The sequence below is a fragment of the Anomalospiza imberbis genome, chromosome 21 (assembly GCF_031753505.1).
Source record: "Anomalospiza imberbis isolate Cuckoo-Finch-1a 21T00152 chromosome 21, ASM3175350v1, whole genome shotgun sequence".
NCBI classification, from domain to species: domain Eukaryota; kingdom Metazoa; phylum Chordata; class Aves; order Passeriformes; family Viduidae; genus Anomalospiza; species Anomalospiza imberbis.
The window spans coordinates 5,478,863-5,496,406 of record NC_089701.1 but is presented as its reverse complement, the minus strand read 5'-3'; the positions used below and the strand labels follow the sequence as shown (position 1 = coordinate 5,496,406).

At 48.2% G+C, this 17,544-nt stretch overlaps 1 protein-coding gene across 2 annotated transcripts; it reads left to right on the top strand.

Annotated features, from left to right (window-relative positions):
- The first annotated feature begins 143 nt into the window (after positions 1-143).
- On the top strand, positions 144-16,385 carry MIGA2 (mitoguardin 2). Of its 2 annotated transcripts, XM_068211315.1 has the most exons (16): positions 144-241; positions 1,381-1,623; positions 2,260-2,470; positions 3,298-3,410; positions 5,408-5,519; positions 6,002-6,141; positions 7,616-7,733; positions 7,900-8,000; positions 8,490-8,605; positions 9,029-9,101; positions 9,326-9,412; positions 9,586-9,684; positions 10,041-10,175; positions 10,888-10,941; positions 11,905-12,021; positions 12,145-16,385. In XM_068211315.1, the coding sequence occupies exons 2-16, from the start codon at positions 1,528-1,530 to the stop codon at positions 12,346-12,348; spliced, it is 1,776 nt and encodes a 591-aa protein (XP_068067416.1). In that variant the 5' UTR covers positions 144-241; positions 1,381-1,527; the 3' UTR covers positions 12,349-16,385. The 2 variants fall into 2 exon arrangements, with proteins under 2 accessions (XP_068067416.1, XP_068067415.1); XM_068211314.1 differs by lacking the exon at positions 144-241 and having other exon boundaries at positions 1,356-1,623.
- The last annotated feature ends 1,159 nt before the right edge of the window (positions 16,386-17,544 follow it).

Below are 17,544 nucleotides of genomic sequence, written 5' to 3'. Positions count from 1 at the left end.
TCGCCCCGCTCCACGGCGATCGCCGCCGCATCCCCGAGCCGGGCGCGTTCCGATTGGCGCGGCGGCGGGCGGCTCTCCGCTCTGATCGGCTGGAAGGGGAGCGGGGGCGGTATCGCCGCTTGGCCCCGCCCCCGGCGGGGCGGGCTGCGGCGCGGGGGAAGGAGACGCTGCCCTTCCGCGGCCATGGCGCGCGGCGCGGGGCGAGGGCGCCTGGCGGGGCCGCGCGCCCCCCCCCGCCGCGGTGAGTGGTGCCGCCCGCCCGCGCCCGCTCGCCGGGGCCGCGCCCGCCGGGCCGCACCATCGTTAGCGGGGGGGGGGGGAAGCAGAGGGGAGCGCCGAGCCGGGGACCCCCGGCGGAAGCCGGTCATGGGGGTGGGAGGCGCGGCGGGTGCGGGATCTCCAGGTGCGCGGGCGGCAGGGACGCACCCGGGGTGAATGAATGCAGGGGGCGCGGGTGCAGCAGGGGGGATGCTCAGGGGGGCGGGGGTGCTGCGGGGGGTGCGGGAGCGCTTTCTGCAGGGCCCAGCGTGCTGCAGTGCAGGTGCGGGGGGTCCCCTGGGACGCTCCCCGCCGGGCCGGAGGGATGAGCCCCACGGCGGGCAGGGCTGGGGGGACGTGGCCAGACAGAGGGGCTGCCTTGGTACCTCGGTGCCTGTGCTCCCTAACCCGGTGCGGTAACGCCAGGCTGCTTTCTGTGCCCGAAATTCCCGGCACTTTGCTCTTCTCGGCTGTGCCGTGGGCAGGACGCTGTGTTTAACCTTGTGGGGAGAGCCCATGTCCGGTGTCTGCTCCCTGCGGGCTCCCAGTGCCCGGAGAACGTTCCGGGAGGTGCTCGGGGCAGTGGGTGCGGGGAGGGTGTCGGGGGGGGCAGGGCTTTGTCACCGCGGTCCGGGGTCACGCATCAGTGCCTTCTGTCGCTCTGTCCTTGACCTGAGCACATCCCTCCTGCCCAGCCCCGCTGGCAGCATTAAAACCTCCTGGGCAAGCTCCCTTTGGTTGGTGGCTCTTGAGCAGGGCTGTGATGCGCAGAAAACTGTGTGAAAGCAGAGTTTTGGCAACGAAAATGTGTGTATGGTTATTTGGGATAATTGGGACTTTTTTTATATGAGGACTGCAAACAAAATCCCTCTAACCATGTGCAGCCTGGTCTGGTACATGTAGAAATCTCTGGGAGCTGTCAAATCCCAGGATGCTGCTGCTGAAGAGCAGTTTGGGAATCTGTCCCCGTGGTTAGTAGGACAAACAAAGGAATTGCTGCTGCTGGTGAGAAGATATTTTAGATTCACTGCTCCAAGTGACATGGCGTGTGTTTTGTAAAGCGCAGGAAGGAGCAGGGCAGGTGCTCCCCTCACTCGCCTGATTTTCCCCCTCTCCCCGCAGGAGGAGGATTGTTGGATGAAGGCCAACTCCAGGACTCTGAGTCAGATGTCAAAGAAAAGTTGGATTGTTTTGTGAGCAGCTCACACAGCATCCACAAGTGCCCTTCCCCGTTGTGGCTCCTGACGGCGCCAAGATCCTGGTGCAGACATGGCATTCAGAAGGACAGAGGGAATGTCCATCATGCAGGCCTTGGCAATGACCGTGGCAGAGATCCCCGTGTTCGTTTACACGACCTTTGGGCAGGTACAAGGAGCAGGAAGGGTTTTCCTGTCACATTCCTTGGGCTGACTCTGCGGCGTGGTCTGTGTGCGATGGAGGCACTGTGGGGTGGTGCTGGGGGACCTGGGCAGTTTGAGGGATTGGAGGACTTGCAGGGGGAGTTTGGGGTGGTGGAAGAGAGTTGTTCTGAGTGGGCTTGAGAGGAGAGAAAAGCACTTCCCACATCCCTCCCTGGGAGAACACCCAGGTTCAATCTTTCTCTTCATCAAAGGCTCTAAAAAAAGACTTGTCTTTTAAAGAGGACTAATATGTTCCACACTTGTAGTGATGCAGCACTTGGAGCAGTAAAGCTCAGCTTCACACCAGGGTTTCAGAGCTGAATTTGGGTAGCCTGGATTGCATCTGTCCCAGGCCGTGTGCAGATTTTGCAGTGTGTTTTGGCAATAAGGATCGAGACCCAAGTTCTCCAGGTCCTGTCAAAATGATGCTCCACAGTCTCTTTGCTGCTATGTCTTAGTTGTGTAGCAGAGGGCGTGCTTTGTGGGTGGCAGGGTAAAGCCAAGGTGTTTCATGTTTAACACTGTTTTTAATTTTTTTTTTTTTAACGGGCAGTGGAATTGATTTTTCATTGTTGCTCTTCCATTTCTTTTGTGTTTAAAGTCTGTCTTCTCTCAGCTGCGGCTCTCTCCAGGCCTGCGCAAGGTGCTGTTTGCCACAGCTCTGGGGACGGTGGCCTTGGCTCTTGCAGCTCATCAGCTGAAGCGGCGGCGCCGCCGAAAGAAGCAAATTGCTCCGGACAAGTGTGGCTTTAAACCAGGAGGGATCACAGTGCCCATCCTGCCAACCAGGAGGGTCTCCTCCGTGAAGAAAGGTTGGCCTCGCAAAAAGGGAAAAATCCCCAAAGAGGTTGTACGGGGAGCGATGGGGAGGTGTGGGGAGGGGAAAGCAAAGCCATTTGTGTAGTGCTCTGATGCAGAACGAAATGGGAATTCTGAAGAGCAGTGCCATGAGCTTGGGGTTTGGGGAGCAGTGGGAGAGACTGTGAGCTCACAGTCTTGGGAACAAAAGGTATGCTGATGTTTTCCCTGGGGTTTGTAGTTCCCATCCTATTTCCTGTAGGCAGCCTGTGGACCATTACCAGGCTGCCCCACTAATAACGACCTGGGCACGCAGTGACCTGGTTCTGCGTTGATCTCGTGATGTCAGTGCTCAGCTTAGGGGAGGGGAGGGTGGCCTGAGCCAGGCTGGGCAGTTGGGAGTGTCCATCCAGCTCTGGGGTGACTCCCAGACCTTGGGCAGCTTCCTCACCATTTGTACTGATTTTAGAGGTAAGACTGATCCAGGCCCTCAGCAAAGCACTTTAGGGATTAAGCATTTGTTTGGTGAAACATGAAAATCAAGGGAGCTGTGTCCGTGTTCTGCCTGTCCTGAGGGAAGGTGGAGGAGTTTTTGCTTGATTGTTTCCACTTGCCTCTTGCTGTCCATAAGCAGTGAATACATTCCTCAGCCTCAGATCCCCACTGAAACCTGTCTCAGAGCAAAGCAGAGCAGACAGGAGATCTGTGGCTTATTTCTAGGTATTGGATACTGCTTTTCCCATTCACAGTTACACTGGAGAAGGTGATGTTCCCCTCCCTGTTCCCTGCTGCAGTCACCTGCGCCTAAAATCCTGTTTTTGTGTGACCTTCCCAACTGCAGGATACTCCAGCAGGAGAGTCCAGAGCCCTGGCAGCAAGAGCAATGACACGCTCAGCGGGATTTCCTCCATTGAGCCCAGCAAACATTCCAGTTCCTCCCACAGCCTCGCCTCGGTAAGGACCTTGTTAGCAGGGCTGGGAGGTGTCAGAGCACAGACCTGTCACGAGATCACCAAGTCCTTGGGCTTGTGCTGGCCCACGGAGCAGAACAGATTGCAGTTTAATTGTAGGGCGGGTTCTGATGTTAACCTTGCACTGAGTGTCTGGAGTTGCCTGTGAGCAGCAATTTTTTTGTGGCCAGGAGCTCCAGGGTTCCTTGGCCAGTTCTTTGGCCAAGGAGGAGGAGTCTCAGGAGGGATTTCCCTGCGGGACATGGCCATGATTCCTTGGAGCTCTCTGTTTCTGGGTCTCACAGCAATGGGGAGCTTGTTTGCTTCCTTCTGTGGTGGGGGTTTGGGAGGCCCAGCAGCCCCTCCCTTTTGTGCTGGGGCTGCTCACAGCTTGTTTTCTTCTTAAAACCAAATTAGCTACCAAAATCTGATAGCTCTGTTCAGGAGACAGCATGGGGTGAGAACACAGCCCAGTCATTCTGGGCCAACCCACCTCCTCCAAAGCCAAAAAGCTGCCTGTGTGTACAGGTATTTCAAGCTTAACCAGGTGGAAGAAGCCACCAGTGCTTATAGCCACCTTTTGTGAGACCAAAACTGGAAGCATGTGTGTTTTCAAGACCTGTTCACATCCCCATTGCTCAGAGCTAACGTTCTGTTGGAGCAGGGGGGACACAGATGAACCTCTGTGAGTTGCTGCAAAGCCATGCCTTGTCATCGCCCAGGCTCAGAGGCTGCTTGGCAATGCTGGGTCAAGGAGAGGGGGAAAATCACCCCTTTGAAAGGAGCTGTTGGGTTCCAGCACTCCTCAGCACATGCTGGTGTTGCTGTTTATAGTACAGCTAAAGCACCAGGAGTTGCCAAACTCCGTGCTGGCCGATGTGTGTCTCCAGCAGGCGGCGGTGCTGGCACGGCGCTGGGCAGGCACAGCATTCCCTGGGGAACTGGGGTGTGATGGGCTGTGTCCGTGAGCACCAAGCTGTGTCCAGCTCTTTCCCCTCCACAGGGACTCCCATCCATGTAATTCCCCCATGGCTTCTCTCTTCACACAGATGCTCTCCAGGTTTTGTATCACTGAAGTTCTATTTCTCTTTAAATAAAAAGCAATCCATAAATACCTTTTTCCACTGCTGGTGCCTGGGTGGGGATATCCCCACAGAGAGGCATGTGTTTCTGTACACATGAGCTGACCCTGTACTTACAGTTTTTATATTACTTGGTGGAAAAAACCAGCTCATTCTTTGCACAGCTGCAGGTTTTGCCTGTGCTCTCATCTGCTTCCTGGGCTCCTCTTTGCCGTCCAGTAAGGAAATTGGCAGCAGTGAACTGATGATTTGCAGTTCAAGATCTCAAGGTGATTTATTAACACTCCACAGGGATTGATCCATGGAGCCAGGGCAGGAATTCATCTGTCAGCTGATTATTGTAGCTTTTTTTTAGTACCAGGCTCATGTTTGGATATCCTTCTGTAAGCCACAGGAAAACACTGGTCATTGATAGTGTTGAATCCAGCACTTTATTGGGTCACACTTTAGAAGACATCGATGCCCTGGTATGAAATTGGACAAAGCTGAACTGACACTGCTGTGTGGATTGTCAATCTCAGCTCTCTCAGGGGAGGGTCTGGTTACAAAGAGGAGAGTGAGGATTCCCCTTGCCCTCTGGGGAATCCTCAGCTGTATTTTTTCTGGGAAACTGTTTCTTTTGTTTTGTTTGGCCTGTGCTTGCTTCCTTGCCACCTCCAGTGTTTTCTGTACAGGCAGCTGGGGCTGACGTGAGCTTTCCATCAAAATCCTGATGCCTTTGTAGCGACTGCTTTGGAGCTTTCCCGGGCCGTTTCCTCCACCAGTGCTCTCCTTTCAGTGCTCATTGATACAGGGGAGCACAAGGGCAGACATGGGGAAGGAAAATGCCTTTTTGCTGAAGGCTGGCAGTGTTTGTTTGATCTTAGCATCTCTAAGAGAATTCAAAAGGCGTTTGCTCATCTCTGCTCCCTTCCTGCAGATGGTAGCAGTCAACTCCTCAAGTCCAGTACCCCCAGGGATGTGGGAGGCCCAGGCAATGGGAGATGCTGGAGCCATTGGTGATTCCAGTGCAGAAAGCCTCTATGTTCAAGGTAAGCAGGCACAAGGGTAACATTGCTCTGGGGAGGGGTTGTTTATCACTCTGAGAGCAAGAAGAGGGCGAGAACTTGACACAGAGCATCAGCAGCTCAATGTGGAGCTCTAATAGAAAGATCCTTCCATTCTTAGCTTAAGCTCCAATAAAAATCCCATTTTCTCTTACAAAAAAAAAACCAAACTTTTTTTTGTCAGTGAATAATTTACTTCCAAAATACTGTTCTTGAGCAACAGGCTCATCCTGTGCAGAGAACAGTATTTTGGCAGTAACATGGATGATGCTTTAACCAGTTTGGGGATGTTCTAATGCAAAGTAAACCATATTTAAACAGGAAAGAAATAGAATATGTTTATTCTGTATTTTGGGGAGGGATTTCCCTCTTTGCTGGATTGTTTGAGTGAGCAAAGATTCATCCTGTATCTCTTTGTTCCTGAGTGCCCTGGGACTCTCACAGCCAGTATTTGGTTGGGTTTCCAGGCATGGAGCTGTTTGAGGAGGCCCTGCAGAAATGGGAACAGGCTCTGAGCATCAGGCAGAGGGACAGTGCTTGTACCAGCACCCCTGTGCCCTGGGACAGCAGGAAACAGCAAGAGAGCATGTCAGAGAGCATTTCAGAGGTAGGTCCCCACATGCTGAAAGGCCAGCCTGGGTGCTGGAAGCTGTAAACAGTGGGAGGTTAAAAGGAGAGCAAATTAAGGGCAGAGTCAGGCCAGACTCTGTTTAAGAGCTGTCTGTATCTGCAGCTTCCTTATGCAGTGGGAGTGGGTGTTTTTCATTTCTTTCTCTTTTTAATACGTCTCGCCCCCTCATTCCCCAGCGTTTCCATCCACCTTCCAGCCTTGTGTCACTCACTGTCACACGTGTCCTCCCGTGGCACAGCCTGTGGTGAGAAAAGGCTGTGATGAAAGCAGCACTGCTTTGGCTGGCAGTGTTGTCTCTGTAGCTTTTTAATGCATTTAAAAGGGAGATCTTGATGGTCACTGCCACTTCTGGGGGCTGGGTGGAGAGCAGAGCCCAGCTGTGTGTGTGTGGATGAGGAAAGCAGTGGGAATTTGGTAGGAGCTGGGTATGGCCCTGGTCCCTGCAGGGAGATGTGTACCTCACTCAGCCTCTGCAGCTACAGAAACCAGGACTTTAGGACACCCCTTGCTGTCTGGGACTTGAAGACTCCACACAGAAGACCTGTGTTAAAGGAGATCTCAACTGGAGTGGCTCAGTGACAGCCACAAAGCTAAAAAAAACCTGCTGTAACTCAGGACTGTGAAAGGAGCTGAACTCTGAACTCTCCAGGAGTTCTCGCTGGAAAAAAAAAAGCGTTCCCAGCGTTTTGTAAACAGAGTCTGGTGTAGTGAGTATGTGGGACATTTGTCTTTCGTGGATCATGCTGGATCATATTTATCCAAGTCAAATCTGGATTCTGTTGTTGTTGGCTCTCCTTGAAGGGCCCTGTAGAGTTTCTAAAACTGCCTTAAAACCAGTTGATTCATTATGAAAGTAGATTCTGTTCTTCTTGTTAATGCTCCTGTCTTCTGGGTGAGATACTCATGCAAACATAGAGGCATGAAGGCAAGATGCTGTTTAAGTCTTATTTTCCCCACTTTTTTTTTTTTTCCATCCTCCTGTGTTGTTTATAGCAAACTTCACTTATGCCCAGCATTTTAATCTAAATATTCAGTTATCCAGTTCTGGATATCCTGTTATATTGAACACAGGTTTCCTGATGCAATTTCTCCCGGAAATTAGGTTAAATTCTAACTTTGGAAGATATTTAAATGGTGTATAACTTATTAAAATACCTGTTTTTCTGGCTGGCAGGTTAAAGTTCTTTAGTTCTTTCTTTCCTTTTTAATAGGAAAACGAAATTGTGAAGCTCAAAAGCCAGAGGGTTTGAGTAGGCTGTGTAGAAGCTTCCCTCCCCGTACATTATTAGCTGCATTGTAGGATTAATGACTCTTCTCTCTTTTTATTTTTAATCATTTAATCTGCAGACTGCAAATCCCATTTTTACTGAAAATTTCCTCCCATATTTGTGCTGTCCAATCTGTCTGTGCCCAGCTGGCTAACTGAGGGTGACTTTTCTGTGTGTTCCAGGAGGAGTCCCAGAAAAGAGAGTTTGCCGAGAAGCTGGAGTCCCTCTTGCACCGAGCCTACCACCTCCAGGAAGAGTTTGGCTCCTCGCTCCCGTCGGACAGCGTGCTGCTGGATCTGGGTAGGGCACCTGGCTGCAGTAAATGCCAATTTCCAGCCTGGTTTTATGTCTTTTCTATAAGCCAGGTGAAGGAGGAGTGACAAAGTGGGAGTGGAGGAGAGCACAGGAACTAAGAGGAATGTTGGTCCATGAACTCCAACACATGTGGCTTCTTTCTCTCCTCCAGAGAAGACTTTGATGCTTCCGTTGGCGGACGGATCATTGCGGCTGCGGACGGATGACGAGGACAGCTCTGCTTCGGAGGATTCCTTCTTCTCTGCAGCAGAGGTGACTGAAGTGTCACCTGTGTGTCGCAGCCCAGTGGCTTGGAGGGAAGGCACAAAGGCAGCAGAGCAAAGCCAAACGTAATCTTGGGAGAGGATGATGATCAAACACAGAGCAACAACGCCAGGCTGGGAGGTTCATGATGGATGTTAGGAAAAGGTTTTAACGAGGAGGATGGTGCAGGCTTTTCCAACCAGCACTTCCATGTCATCTTCTTATCTACTACAGAAAACATGCCGTAACAGCTAGGAAAGTGCTGTTATCTATGTAAGATGGCTTGGTAGTGTAAATTTTATGGACTATTGAGCGGCGTCAGAGCTGAGACAGCTTTTGGTGAGAAAAGAAATATCTTTGCATGAAACAATTGTCACTGACAAACTTTGCTAGCTGAAGATTTTCTGAAGAAGGCTCACCTTGCTTGTGTGCACTGTGTGTTTGCAAATATTTAATGAGCTCATTTTGTTCTTCCCATGTTTCTTGTTACCTCTACAGCTCTTTGACTCTCTCCCCTTTGAGCAAATGCCATTCCACCTCTCCAAGCCAGTGGCAGCATACGAAGAAGCTCTGCAGTTGGTGAAAGAAGGGAAGGTTGCGTGCCGGACACTGAGGTGAAGAGCCAACTGGAGCTGTGGGACCTGGTGTCCCCTGGGGTTCTGTGAACACATCATCTGCCTTTGAGCAGCCCCACAACCAGAATAACCCACTGGGGTCATAAAATCACAGCATCCTTCCTGCTGGTTTGGCCTTCGCAGGGAGTTAACCCCAGATTTTAGGGACTCACATGTTAAGAAAGAGTAATTGTCTCAGGAAATTAGGGATAGGAAGTGTGACTGTGCTGGGAGGCTGGCATCGTCCTGTACCAGCCTGGCAGAGGTGTTCTGTTCCCCCAGGGAGCTGGATAAAGGGAATGTGACTGTTCCTTTCTCCTATGCACAGACTGGGAATTTAGTTTTTTGGTTTTAGTGGACTGTAGTTGTAGGAACACCAACATCAGAACTGGAATTTACACAATTCTTCCCCTTTCCCTCTAGGACAGAGCTCCTTGGCTGCTACAGTGACCAGGATTTCCTGGCGAAGCTGCATTGTGTCAGGCAGGCATTCCAGGTGAGAATGGCTCCAGGCTCCCAGGCTTCCATGGCACATGGCTGCCAGCAGCATGTTCCTGGAGAGTGCAGTTTTCTCTCCTAGGTTCCAGCTTATTAAAGGTTAACGACACTGGTGTGTGCAGCATTGCACTGCTTCATGTCCTGCCCTTTTTTTTGTTTTTTCCAGCTTGGAATTTGAGGGTGTGTAGGTGCTCACAAGAGACATCTGTGTTCCCTTTGCAGGAGCTGCTGGAGGATGAAAGCAATCAGCTGTTTTTTGGGGAGGTTGGGAAGCAGATGATGATAGGACTGATGACAAAAGCTGAAAAGGTAGGAAGTTTGTGTAACAACTAAACTGTGTCTTGAGCACAACGATACTTGTTCTCCCATCCCAACTCAGACTTCTTCCAGTGTGTTGGAAGAAGAAAACTTCATGCTGGTGATGTTGATGTCAGCTCAAATTCAAGTAGTTAAACTTCTGTTTTGTTTATCTGCTCTTCCAGAATCCCAAAGCTTTCCTGGAAAGCTATGAGGAGATGCTGCGTTATGCCTTGAAGCAGGAGACCTGGCCGACCACTCAGCAGGAGCTCGAGGGAAGAGGGGTTGGTAAAGGCATTGTCTTTACAGAGTTTCAGAAGAGTTAGAAGATAATCCTCGCCCAGAGAGGTTGTGGAAGTGCTCAAGGGCAGGCTGGATGGGGCTTGAAGCAACCTGGTTTAGTGGAAGGGGTCCCTGCCCATGACAGAGGTGGAACTGGATGGTTTTTAAGTCCTTTACAAGCCAAACCACTGTGATTGTATTACAGTGCATATGTAGGAATGGCCCAGGTGTGAAAGACCTGCTGTTGAAATACGATTACATCGACTTCAGCTTATTACAACTTCTTGCTTCAAACCAAAAGAGCCTGTCTCTCTTTTTAACACCCGTTCCCTTCACAGACTGTTCTGCTCCCTGACAGGTGGTGTGCATGAGCTTCTTTGATATTGTGCTGGACTTCATCCTCATGGATGCTTTTGAGGATCTGGAGAATCCTCCCTCCTCCGTGCTGGCTGTGCTGCGCAACCGCTGGCTGTCCGACAGCTTCAAGGAGACGGTGCGTGAGACAGGGAGTGCTGGTGTGAGTGTGAGATCAGTGCCAAGGCCAGAAAAGAGCATAACCTCATCTTTCCCAGCTCAGCTGAATTCTCTCTTTATAATTGCCATGCTTTCCTGAAGTTCTAAACAACAGCCTTCTTGTGCATGGAAATTGTTTACAGGAAAGCTTTCCTTATTTTGAAAGCATCTGGTTGGCAACCAGACTTATGGCTCTAGGGGCTTTTATCAGTGATGCCATGGAGACGTTAAAAGATGACAGCACCTATTTTTATGAATGAGAATAAAAGGGCCAAAATGTAGGGAAAAATATGTGGGTTTTAGCATGTGGCCATTCATTCTGGCAGTACCTCAGCAGACTGAAGCTCAAATTGCAGAGCTTTCCTTTAGTTCTGCCCTCCAGCTGTATTTTTAAGACTGATTGGTTTGATAGATTGAGAGTAAGACAGCACTTTGTAACAGCTGTCTGCTTACAGGGGATTGTGGGCTGTTGGACAACTATGTCAGATCATATTAACAATCTTCAAAAACCCTTTGGCTTCTCTGGAATGGATCTGAAGTGGCTAAATCTGCTTCCAGTTCGCTTCAATTTTGTCATTTTAAAGAGTTTTTGGCACAAAAGGGCAACTGATGTTTTGATGACAATGTGCTGGTAAACTTTGTGGTTTTTTAAATAATCCGAGTAACTAATGGGCTCTCTCTGTTAATTGTAGGCTCTAGCAACTGCATGCTGGTCAGTTCTGAAAGCAAAAAGGAGGCTTCTGATGGTAAGCAAAATTAATCAAAAGGGAAAGAATCTAATGTATTTGAGGCTGAAAAGAGAACACAGAGATCTTGATAAAGTGCGAAATCTTAAGTGGTAGAAGACTGAACAGAGTCACATTCTTTGTGATGCTTTAGAGCCCTGGGGTCCTGCAGTCCCTGCTCCAGTGCTATGCCAGTATTTTATTGAATCAGTCTGAGTTTATTCTCCCTTTTTCTTAATGTGGGGATTCAAATGACATTATTGCCTGTCTGGAATTTCCTCTCCCTGCTCTCAGTACTGTAGGAATGGCCACAGACCCCAGGCAACAAGGGACTGCTCCTGAATTGTGCTTTCCTTGCTGGCAGCAAAAGGAAGGTTCAGGCACTGCTCCACTCCCCAGTGCTGATGCTAATTAGCCATTAGTTGATGAGTTTCACTTAAATCTGTGACTTCCTAAAGTATCACAGCAGACGAGTTTATGGAGCAGGGGAACAGGAAGCCACAACTTCACAACCCTGGTTCTGCCACAGGGTCTGTGGCCTCTGGCAATTTTTCAGCTCAATCCCACAGCCAGCTGGTACAACAGGGTTTGGCTCCTGAGATGGCACGGGGAGAAATGAGAGAATTGGAAGCTCTACTGGTGCTGTCATGCAGTAGCTCTGCCTTGGATATTTGCATGTCCTTTCCTGGCTTGGTCAGCAAATTATAAATAGAGGCTCTAAAGGCTGGTTGGTGATTACTTTTCATTTTCTTCTGTTCATTTTCCTCTTGAAATAGCAGTTTGGAAACATGAAGATAAAAAGCTCTAGTCATCCTTCAAGGGATCTGAAAGATAAATGTAGTTTTGCAGGAAGAGATGTTCCAAATAGCTCTTAACTTCAGTTACTGAAGCTTTCTGGCAGGGAAGTTGGTGGCTGATATGGAATAAGCTGCTAATTCTGTCTTGAGAGTGAAGACCAACTAATTCTGTCCTTCCCTGTGACAGGTACCAGATGGCTTTATCTCTCATTTCTACTCCGTATCGGAGCATGTCAGTCCTGTTCTAGCCTTTGGTTTTCTGGGGCCCAAGCAGCAGCTATCTGAAGTCTGCAGTTTCTTCAAGGTAAGGTGGTTTTTCTGTGCCTCATCTCTATGGGACTCCTGTCTGCTGGCTTAAAGCTGCTGATGTGTGCTTTTGGTGGCGACAGGTGGAGGAGGTCTGACTGTAACCTTCCTTTTCTTGCAGCACCAGATCGTGCAGTATCTGAAGGACATGTTTGACTTCGACAATGTGAGGTACACGACCGTGCAGTTGCTGGCAGAGGACATTCTGCAGCTGTCGCGGCGGCGCAGCGAGATCCTCTTAGGGTATCTGGGCACCGAGACCTCCCCGGAGATGAACGGCGTGCTTCCTGGGGAAACCGAGCCGCTGAAGGAGGAGCTCATCTGATGTCAGTGGAGGAAAACACTTTTGTACAAGGACCTTTTCCTCCCAGCGACGGATAAAACTACCTGCAAAGTGCAGCGGTGGCAGCAAGACTATGTGAACACAGAGCAATCTGGTGGGACCTTCTGCTTTTTGTAGTCAGTAGTGTTTGCTGGGATGGATCCTGGACCACTTGCCAACTTATGGTTTGAATTTCTTCTTTGTTCCAGCTTCCTGTCATTATTATTACTTTCAATGTTTCATATATACATTGTGTCCTGAACTGCCTGGGCCTAGATTTTTGCCCAATTCTCTTGAATAGGGCAATGTATGTACCTGTTTTGCCTTTGTGTTTTCTGGGAGGTGAATCCCTGAAGTTTACGATTGCGTGTGGGAACAGGAATATTGCTGGTAAATTCTCCACTTGACCATTAGCTTCTCAAGGAGGCTTTGCTTGCTTTGGGATTTTTATTACTGTTCTTCTCTGCTGTGTTCCTACAGACACTAATTACTGCTGATTTGTACCTTAAGTGTGATAACATATGCAATGTGACTAGCAAAGATTTTTTCCCGGGGAGGAAGAAATAGTTCTGTAAAGCACTGAACTAAAATGCAGACTTTGGTAAGCAGTCTGAAGCTCTGGGGAAATTGGTCTGTTCCCTTGGTATTGCTGCTCTTTGGAGACCAGATGACGAGCTCTGTGTCCTGGTCATCCTTGCTTAGGAGGTTGCTGAGGTTTATATTTGCCCCTAAGGCAGGTTAGTGTGAGGAGGGGGGGGATTTGTATCCTGCCTGTGCTTGCACAAAGTCTTTGACATCCATCAAAGTGCCTTGCTGGATTTCAGAATGAGCCAGCAGCAGCTTTTGCTGGGTAGGAGGTGTGGGGTGTGTACAAGCAGGGGGAAGGGGTAATAACATGGTGCCTATTGCTGTTGTGCACAGGGTAGTGAGAGGTGTAGATGCTGGATGTGAGGTTATGTGTGTGGAGAGTTGGAGAGCTGTGATCAAGTTTCTAGAGAGGAAATGAGTCTTTACAGTCTGTCAGTTCTAAGAAATACAGCATAATTTTGGGTAATGATCAGATGTGTGTATGTATGGTAGTGCTTCTCAAATGCTGTGATCCTGACTGCCCTGCCAGCACCTGGAATCTGGCTGCTTTGGGATGTGAGCTGAGCTGGATACTCGTGTAGGACAGCAGCAGTGGAGCATGCTGGACTTAGTGAATCATAAAAATCACAGAATAACAGAATATGCTGAGTTGGAAGGGACACATCAGGATTGAGCCCAACTTCTGTCTCTGGGCAGGACACCCCAACATTACCACCATGGGCCGAGGGAGTTGCCCACACTTCTTGAACTCTGTCTGGCTTGGTGCTGTGACTGCTTCCTTGGGAAGTCTGTTCAGTGCCCAACCACCCTCTGGGTAGAAAACCTTTTCCTGATATCCAACCTAAACCTCTCCTGACTCAGTTTCATGCTATTGATTTGAGGCAGTCCTGGCTTGCAGGACTGGGGTTTGCAATGATTTGCTGAGTCCTCTGTGAGCACAATGCCACAGATAAAAGTAGAGATCCAGCCTGTGCCTTCTTCTGTTTCAATCCATAATACAAGTCCAAGCCCAATCCTCAGAATGAGGAGGTCTTCAGGACTTCCACAAAAACATAAGCCTCACTGGTTTTGGTCCAGACTGATTAGTTGCCCCTTGTGCCTGTTCTGGGTGAAAGACACAAGGCTTACCTGGACGTATTTTTGCAAGTGAAAAAAACAGGTAAGAATCTGGAATTTCCATATGAGTGGAAAGTCTGTGTGTGGGCTTGGAGAATACAAATGCTTTCTTCCTCTTCAGATATCTAATGTGGATTCTGCTGGTAAAAGCAGGAAGGAAATAAACAGGGGAAAAAAGTAAACAGGAGGATGTAGAAGGAGCAGATAAATGTGCTGTGCCATGTGTTTCAGGGACACCCTCCCTGAGCAGGGAGGTGGGACCAGATAACCCACTGTGGTTCCTTCCAACCTGACCCTTCTGTGGTTCTGTGATTCCTTGAAATGCTCCTGAGTTGTTTGCAGAGGGGTGTGTGTAGAGCACAGTAACATCTGGTGCTCTGTAAGCACATCTGACTGATGTGGCTTATCCTGGAAACCAGATTAATGCAATAAAGAGGACAATGCTGAGGCAGAAATTAGGAGCAGCTGCCCCAAGTGAGGCTGCGTGGAATAAACTGTTATGAGAAGGCTTTAAGAGACAGCAGTTGAAACTAGGAAGGGTCTCTGAGGTGTCTTGCCCCTGGTAGTGTGCAGGAAGAGAAGAAATGGAGGATGTTGTATTAGCATGACACACCTGCTACATGTAAACTGTGATTCGAAAGTATGGTATATTCTGAAAGCAAGTTACTTTGCCAAAAAAATGATGTTCATTGTGCTTTGTGCTCCTGTATGGCTGTTTCAGAAGAAAGTCACTTCAGCAGCCTTTGTATAGTGGTTAAAAAGATGCTAAAATGTGAAGATTAATATATTGAGATGGACTGTAACTCTGACCAATCAGTGCTGTTAAATTCTCGTTTTTAGCGTTGTTTTATGTGTATTTATTTTCTATTTTGAGTGTCTTTGTCCTCAGTTCTTGGGCAGCCTTCCTGTTTTGTGTACAGACAAAAACACTGGCTGCTGACTTTGGACTTCTGCATCCTTGTGGGAGAGGATACTGAAACAGGGTCCCCCTGAAGCAAACATTAACTTGCACTGTGGCTTTTTAAGCTGAGAAATTGTAAATTCCTTATCAATCGAATGAAGAAAGACTGTTTTATTACAGCTTGATGCTTTTCCTTAGCCCTTATTGCAAGTAGGTTACAAAGCCCTCCCAGTGAAGGTAAAGAGGAATCTGCCTCGGGAACACCTACAGCTTCTTGAAGGTCGAGTTCTCCACCTTTTCTCACCAGCAGTGACTTGGTCCTGCACCAGCCAAGGATGTTTGCCGAGACAAACTGGTTTTACCTTTACTGGGATGGATGTTAATCTTCTCTACACCTCCCCCTCACTTCATCGCTGCTTTTTGTCCCTCCCCAGTCCCAGTGTAGCTCAAGAGGAAAGGCAGAAAGGCGTCTGCAGCCTCTGAAGGGAACTTCAAGGATCAGCGGGTTGACAGGAGCTGTTCCCGTGGAAGAAGCTTTCCCTGGCCTGAGCAGTGGTGTCAGGCACCTGCTGTGTTCAAGTCCTTTGGATGCAGCCCTCAGGCTGCTTGCACTGATCCCACCCAGAGCAGGGCCCAGCCCAAAAGGTGACTCTCCTACTCACCTGTATTGCGGGCTAGAGTTAAAGGGTGTGATGGAACAGCTGCCTGCCCTCTGGCTTCCTGAGATCCCTAGAAAACCCCTTCCCCAGCATATTGTGTTTAGCGGTGGAAATTCTTCAGTATTAGTAGCAGCTGTGTATTCGAGTAGAATCCCTTGAGATAAGATGTTCACCTTTTTTTATGATGAACCCTTGTTCTGAAGGGGTTAAATCATCCTGGGCTGACACTTGCAAGATTTTTAACACTGATGGGGATTTAAAGTGGCTTAGCAGCAATGAAATAAAATCCCTCAATAGTGTCTGTTGCTTAAACAGAATTTAAAATATGCATGACTTTCATTTTTTATGTGGAGGTTGTAATAAGCTTCACCAAAGGTTAAAGTACATCCTTGGTACTTTAGTATGTATGCAGAGACTACGCCAAATGGCTCTAGGAGGGTCTTTATGGTCTTTAAAGCACATTAATAAAAAAATTATGAGGAAAAATCTGCCTTGTATCTACAAGATCAGTGTGGCTTTGAAGAGCATGACGTGTGGTGTCTCATACAGGGAAGTGGGAAAGCAGGATTTTATTTATCCCTCTTCAGTAGAACATTCCTCTGCCATATCTGAAACTAATGAATGTAAACTTGTGCCTATTTTTTTCTTGATTTCCTAAAGGTGTAAAAATCTGTTCTTGTTTTGCTTTTATCTTTTTCTTTGCAGCTAATTTTTAAAAAAATATCTTTAATCTTAGGATGTGGGCATTACAAGTAAAATAAAACTTTCCCTCATGATTGTGGTTTTTGTTCCTAAATTTCCTGGAGAAACATGCTAGAAACTCAGTCTTTGGTTTCTTATTTAGGTGGCAGTTGTGGTAGCACCTCTGCTGTAGTCATGGTATCAAACAAGGCTTGCTGTTCCTAGGGCTAAAATGAGGAGCTTGAAAGGTTTAAATGTAAAGGAAAAGGGTTCGATTGCATGGGGAGTCTTCCTGGGTCTGCTGAAAAGTCCACAGATGAAGTGGGCTATAAAGTAAACAAAAGAGCTCCTTGTACTTTGAGCTGTGGTTGGAAACTGTGGGGTTTCATTTTTCAGATTTTTCTGTGGTGGTTTGGCTGTGTTGGGGTGTGGTGTGAGTAGGCTGTGATGAAGAGATAACAGAAATCCCAGTGAGGAGCAGAACCTCTTAAACATTATCCAAGATCCTGTAGCATTTACCAGCTTCCCAAACTCTGAAACCCAGACTGAAGCCTGTGGGTTGGTATCAGAGCTGCTTATCTGCTGAGCAAGGCAAGAAAATCATCTTCTTGCTCTCCTGAAGCAACTACAGTGGATTTAAATAATTTCATTTTCAAACGATAGAGAAACCAGACTGAATCAGATCGGCTGATTCTTCCACAGTGATTAAAATTTCATCCCTACGCTTAAAAAAAGTAAAAACGAGTCTGTTAGCATTAAGGCAAGCCTGTCATGAACTCGGATATATGCAAATAAAATGTTCATGGGTAGGGAAATTTTTGACTCACGCCACACCCTGATCATTAGTTGAGAGAGCTAAAAGGAGTTTATCTCAGTTTCCATGGAGTCAGACTCCACACTCATTACAGCTCCAGAGTAGCTTTGTGCTGTCTTGTGCTGAGGCACAGAGCAAAGGCTGCTCCGTGTATTGACACTTTTTTCTCCTGTTCAGGAAGGAGTGGGTGAATACAGCAATGAAGCCCACAATTTTCAGTACTTGTCATGGTACATAGATCAAATGTAATCCACTCTGCCAGCATAACTCTACATTCAATAGCTTGGAAAGGAGGAGATTTATTTAACTTGAATAATGAAAGGAGTAAATCACTCATGCTCCCTCATAGCAGTCTTCTGCGATGAACTGAGCTCCTGCAGTAAATATCTTCTCTTTCTTTCCAAATAATAAGACTTTAATGCTGTTTTACTTCTTGAAAT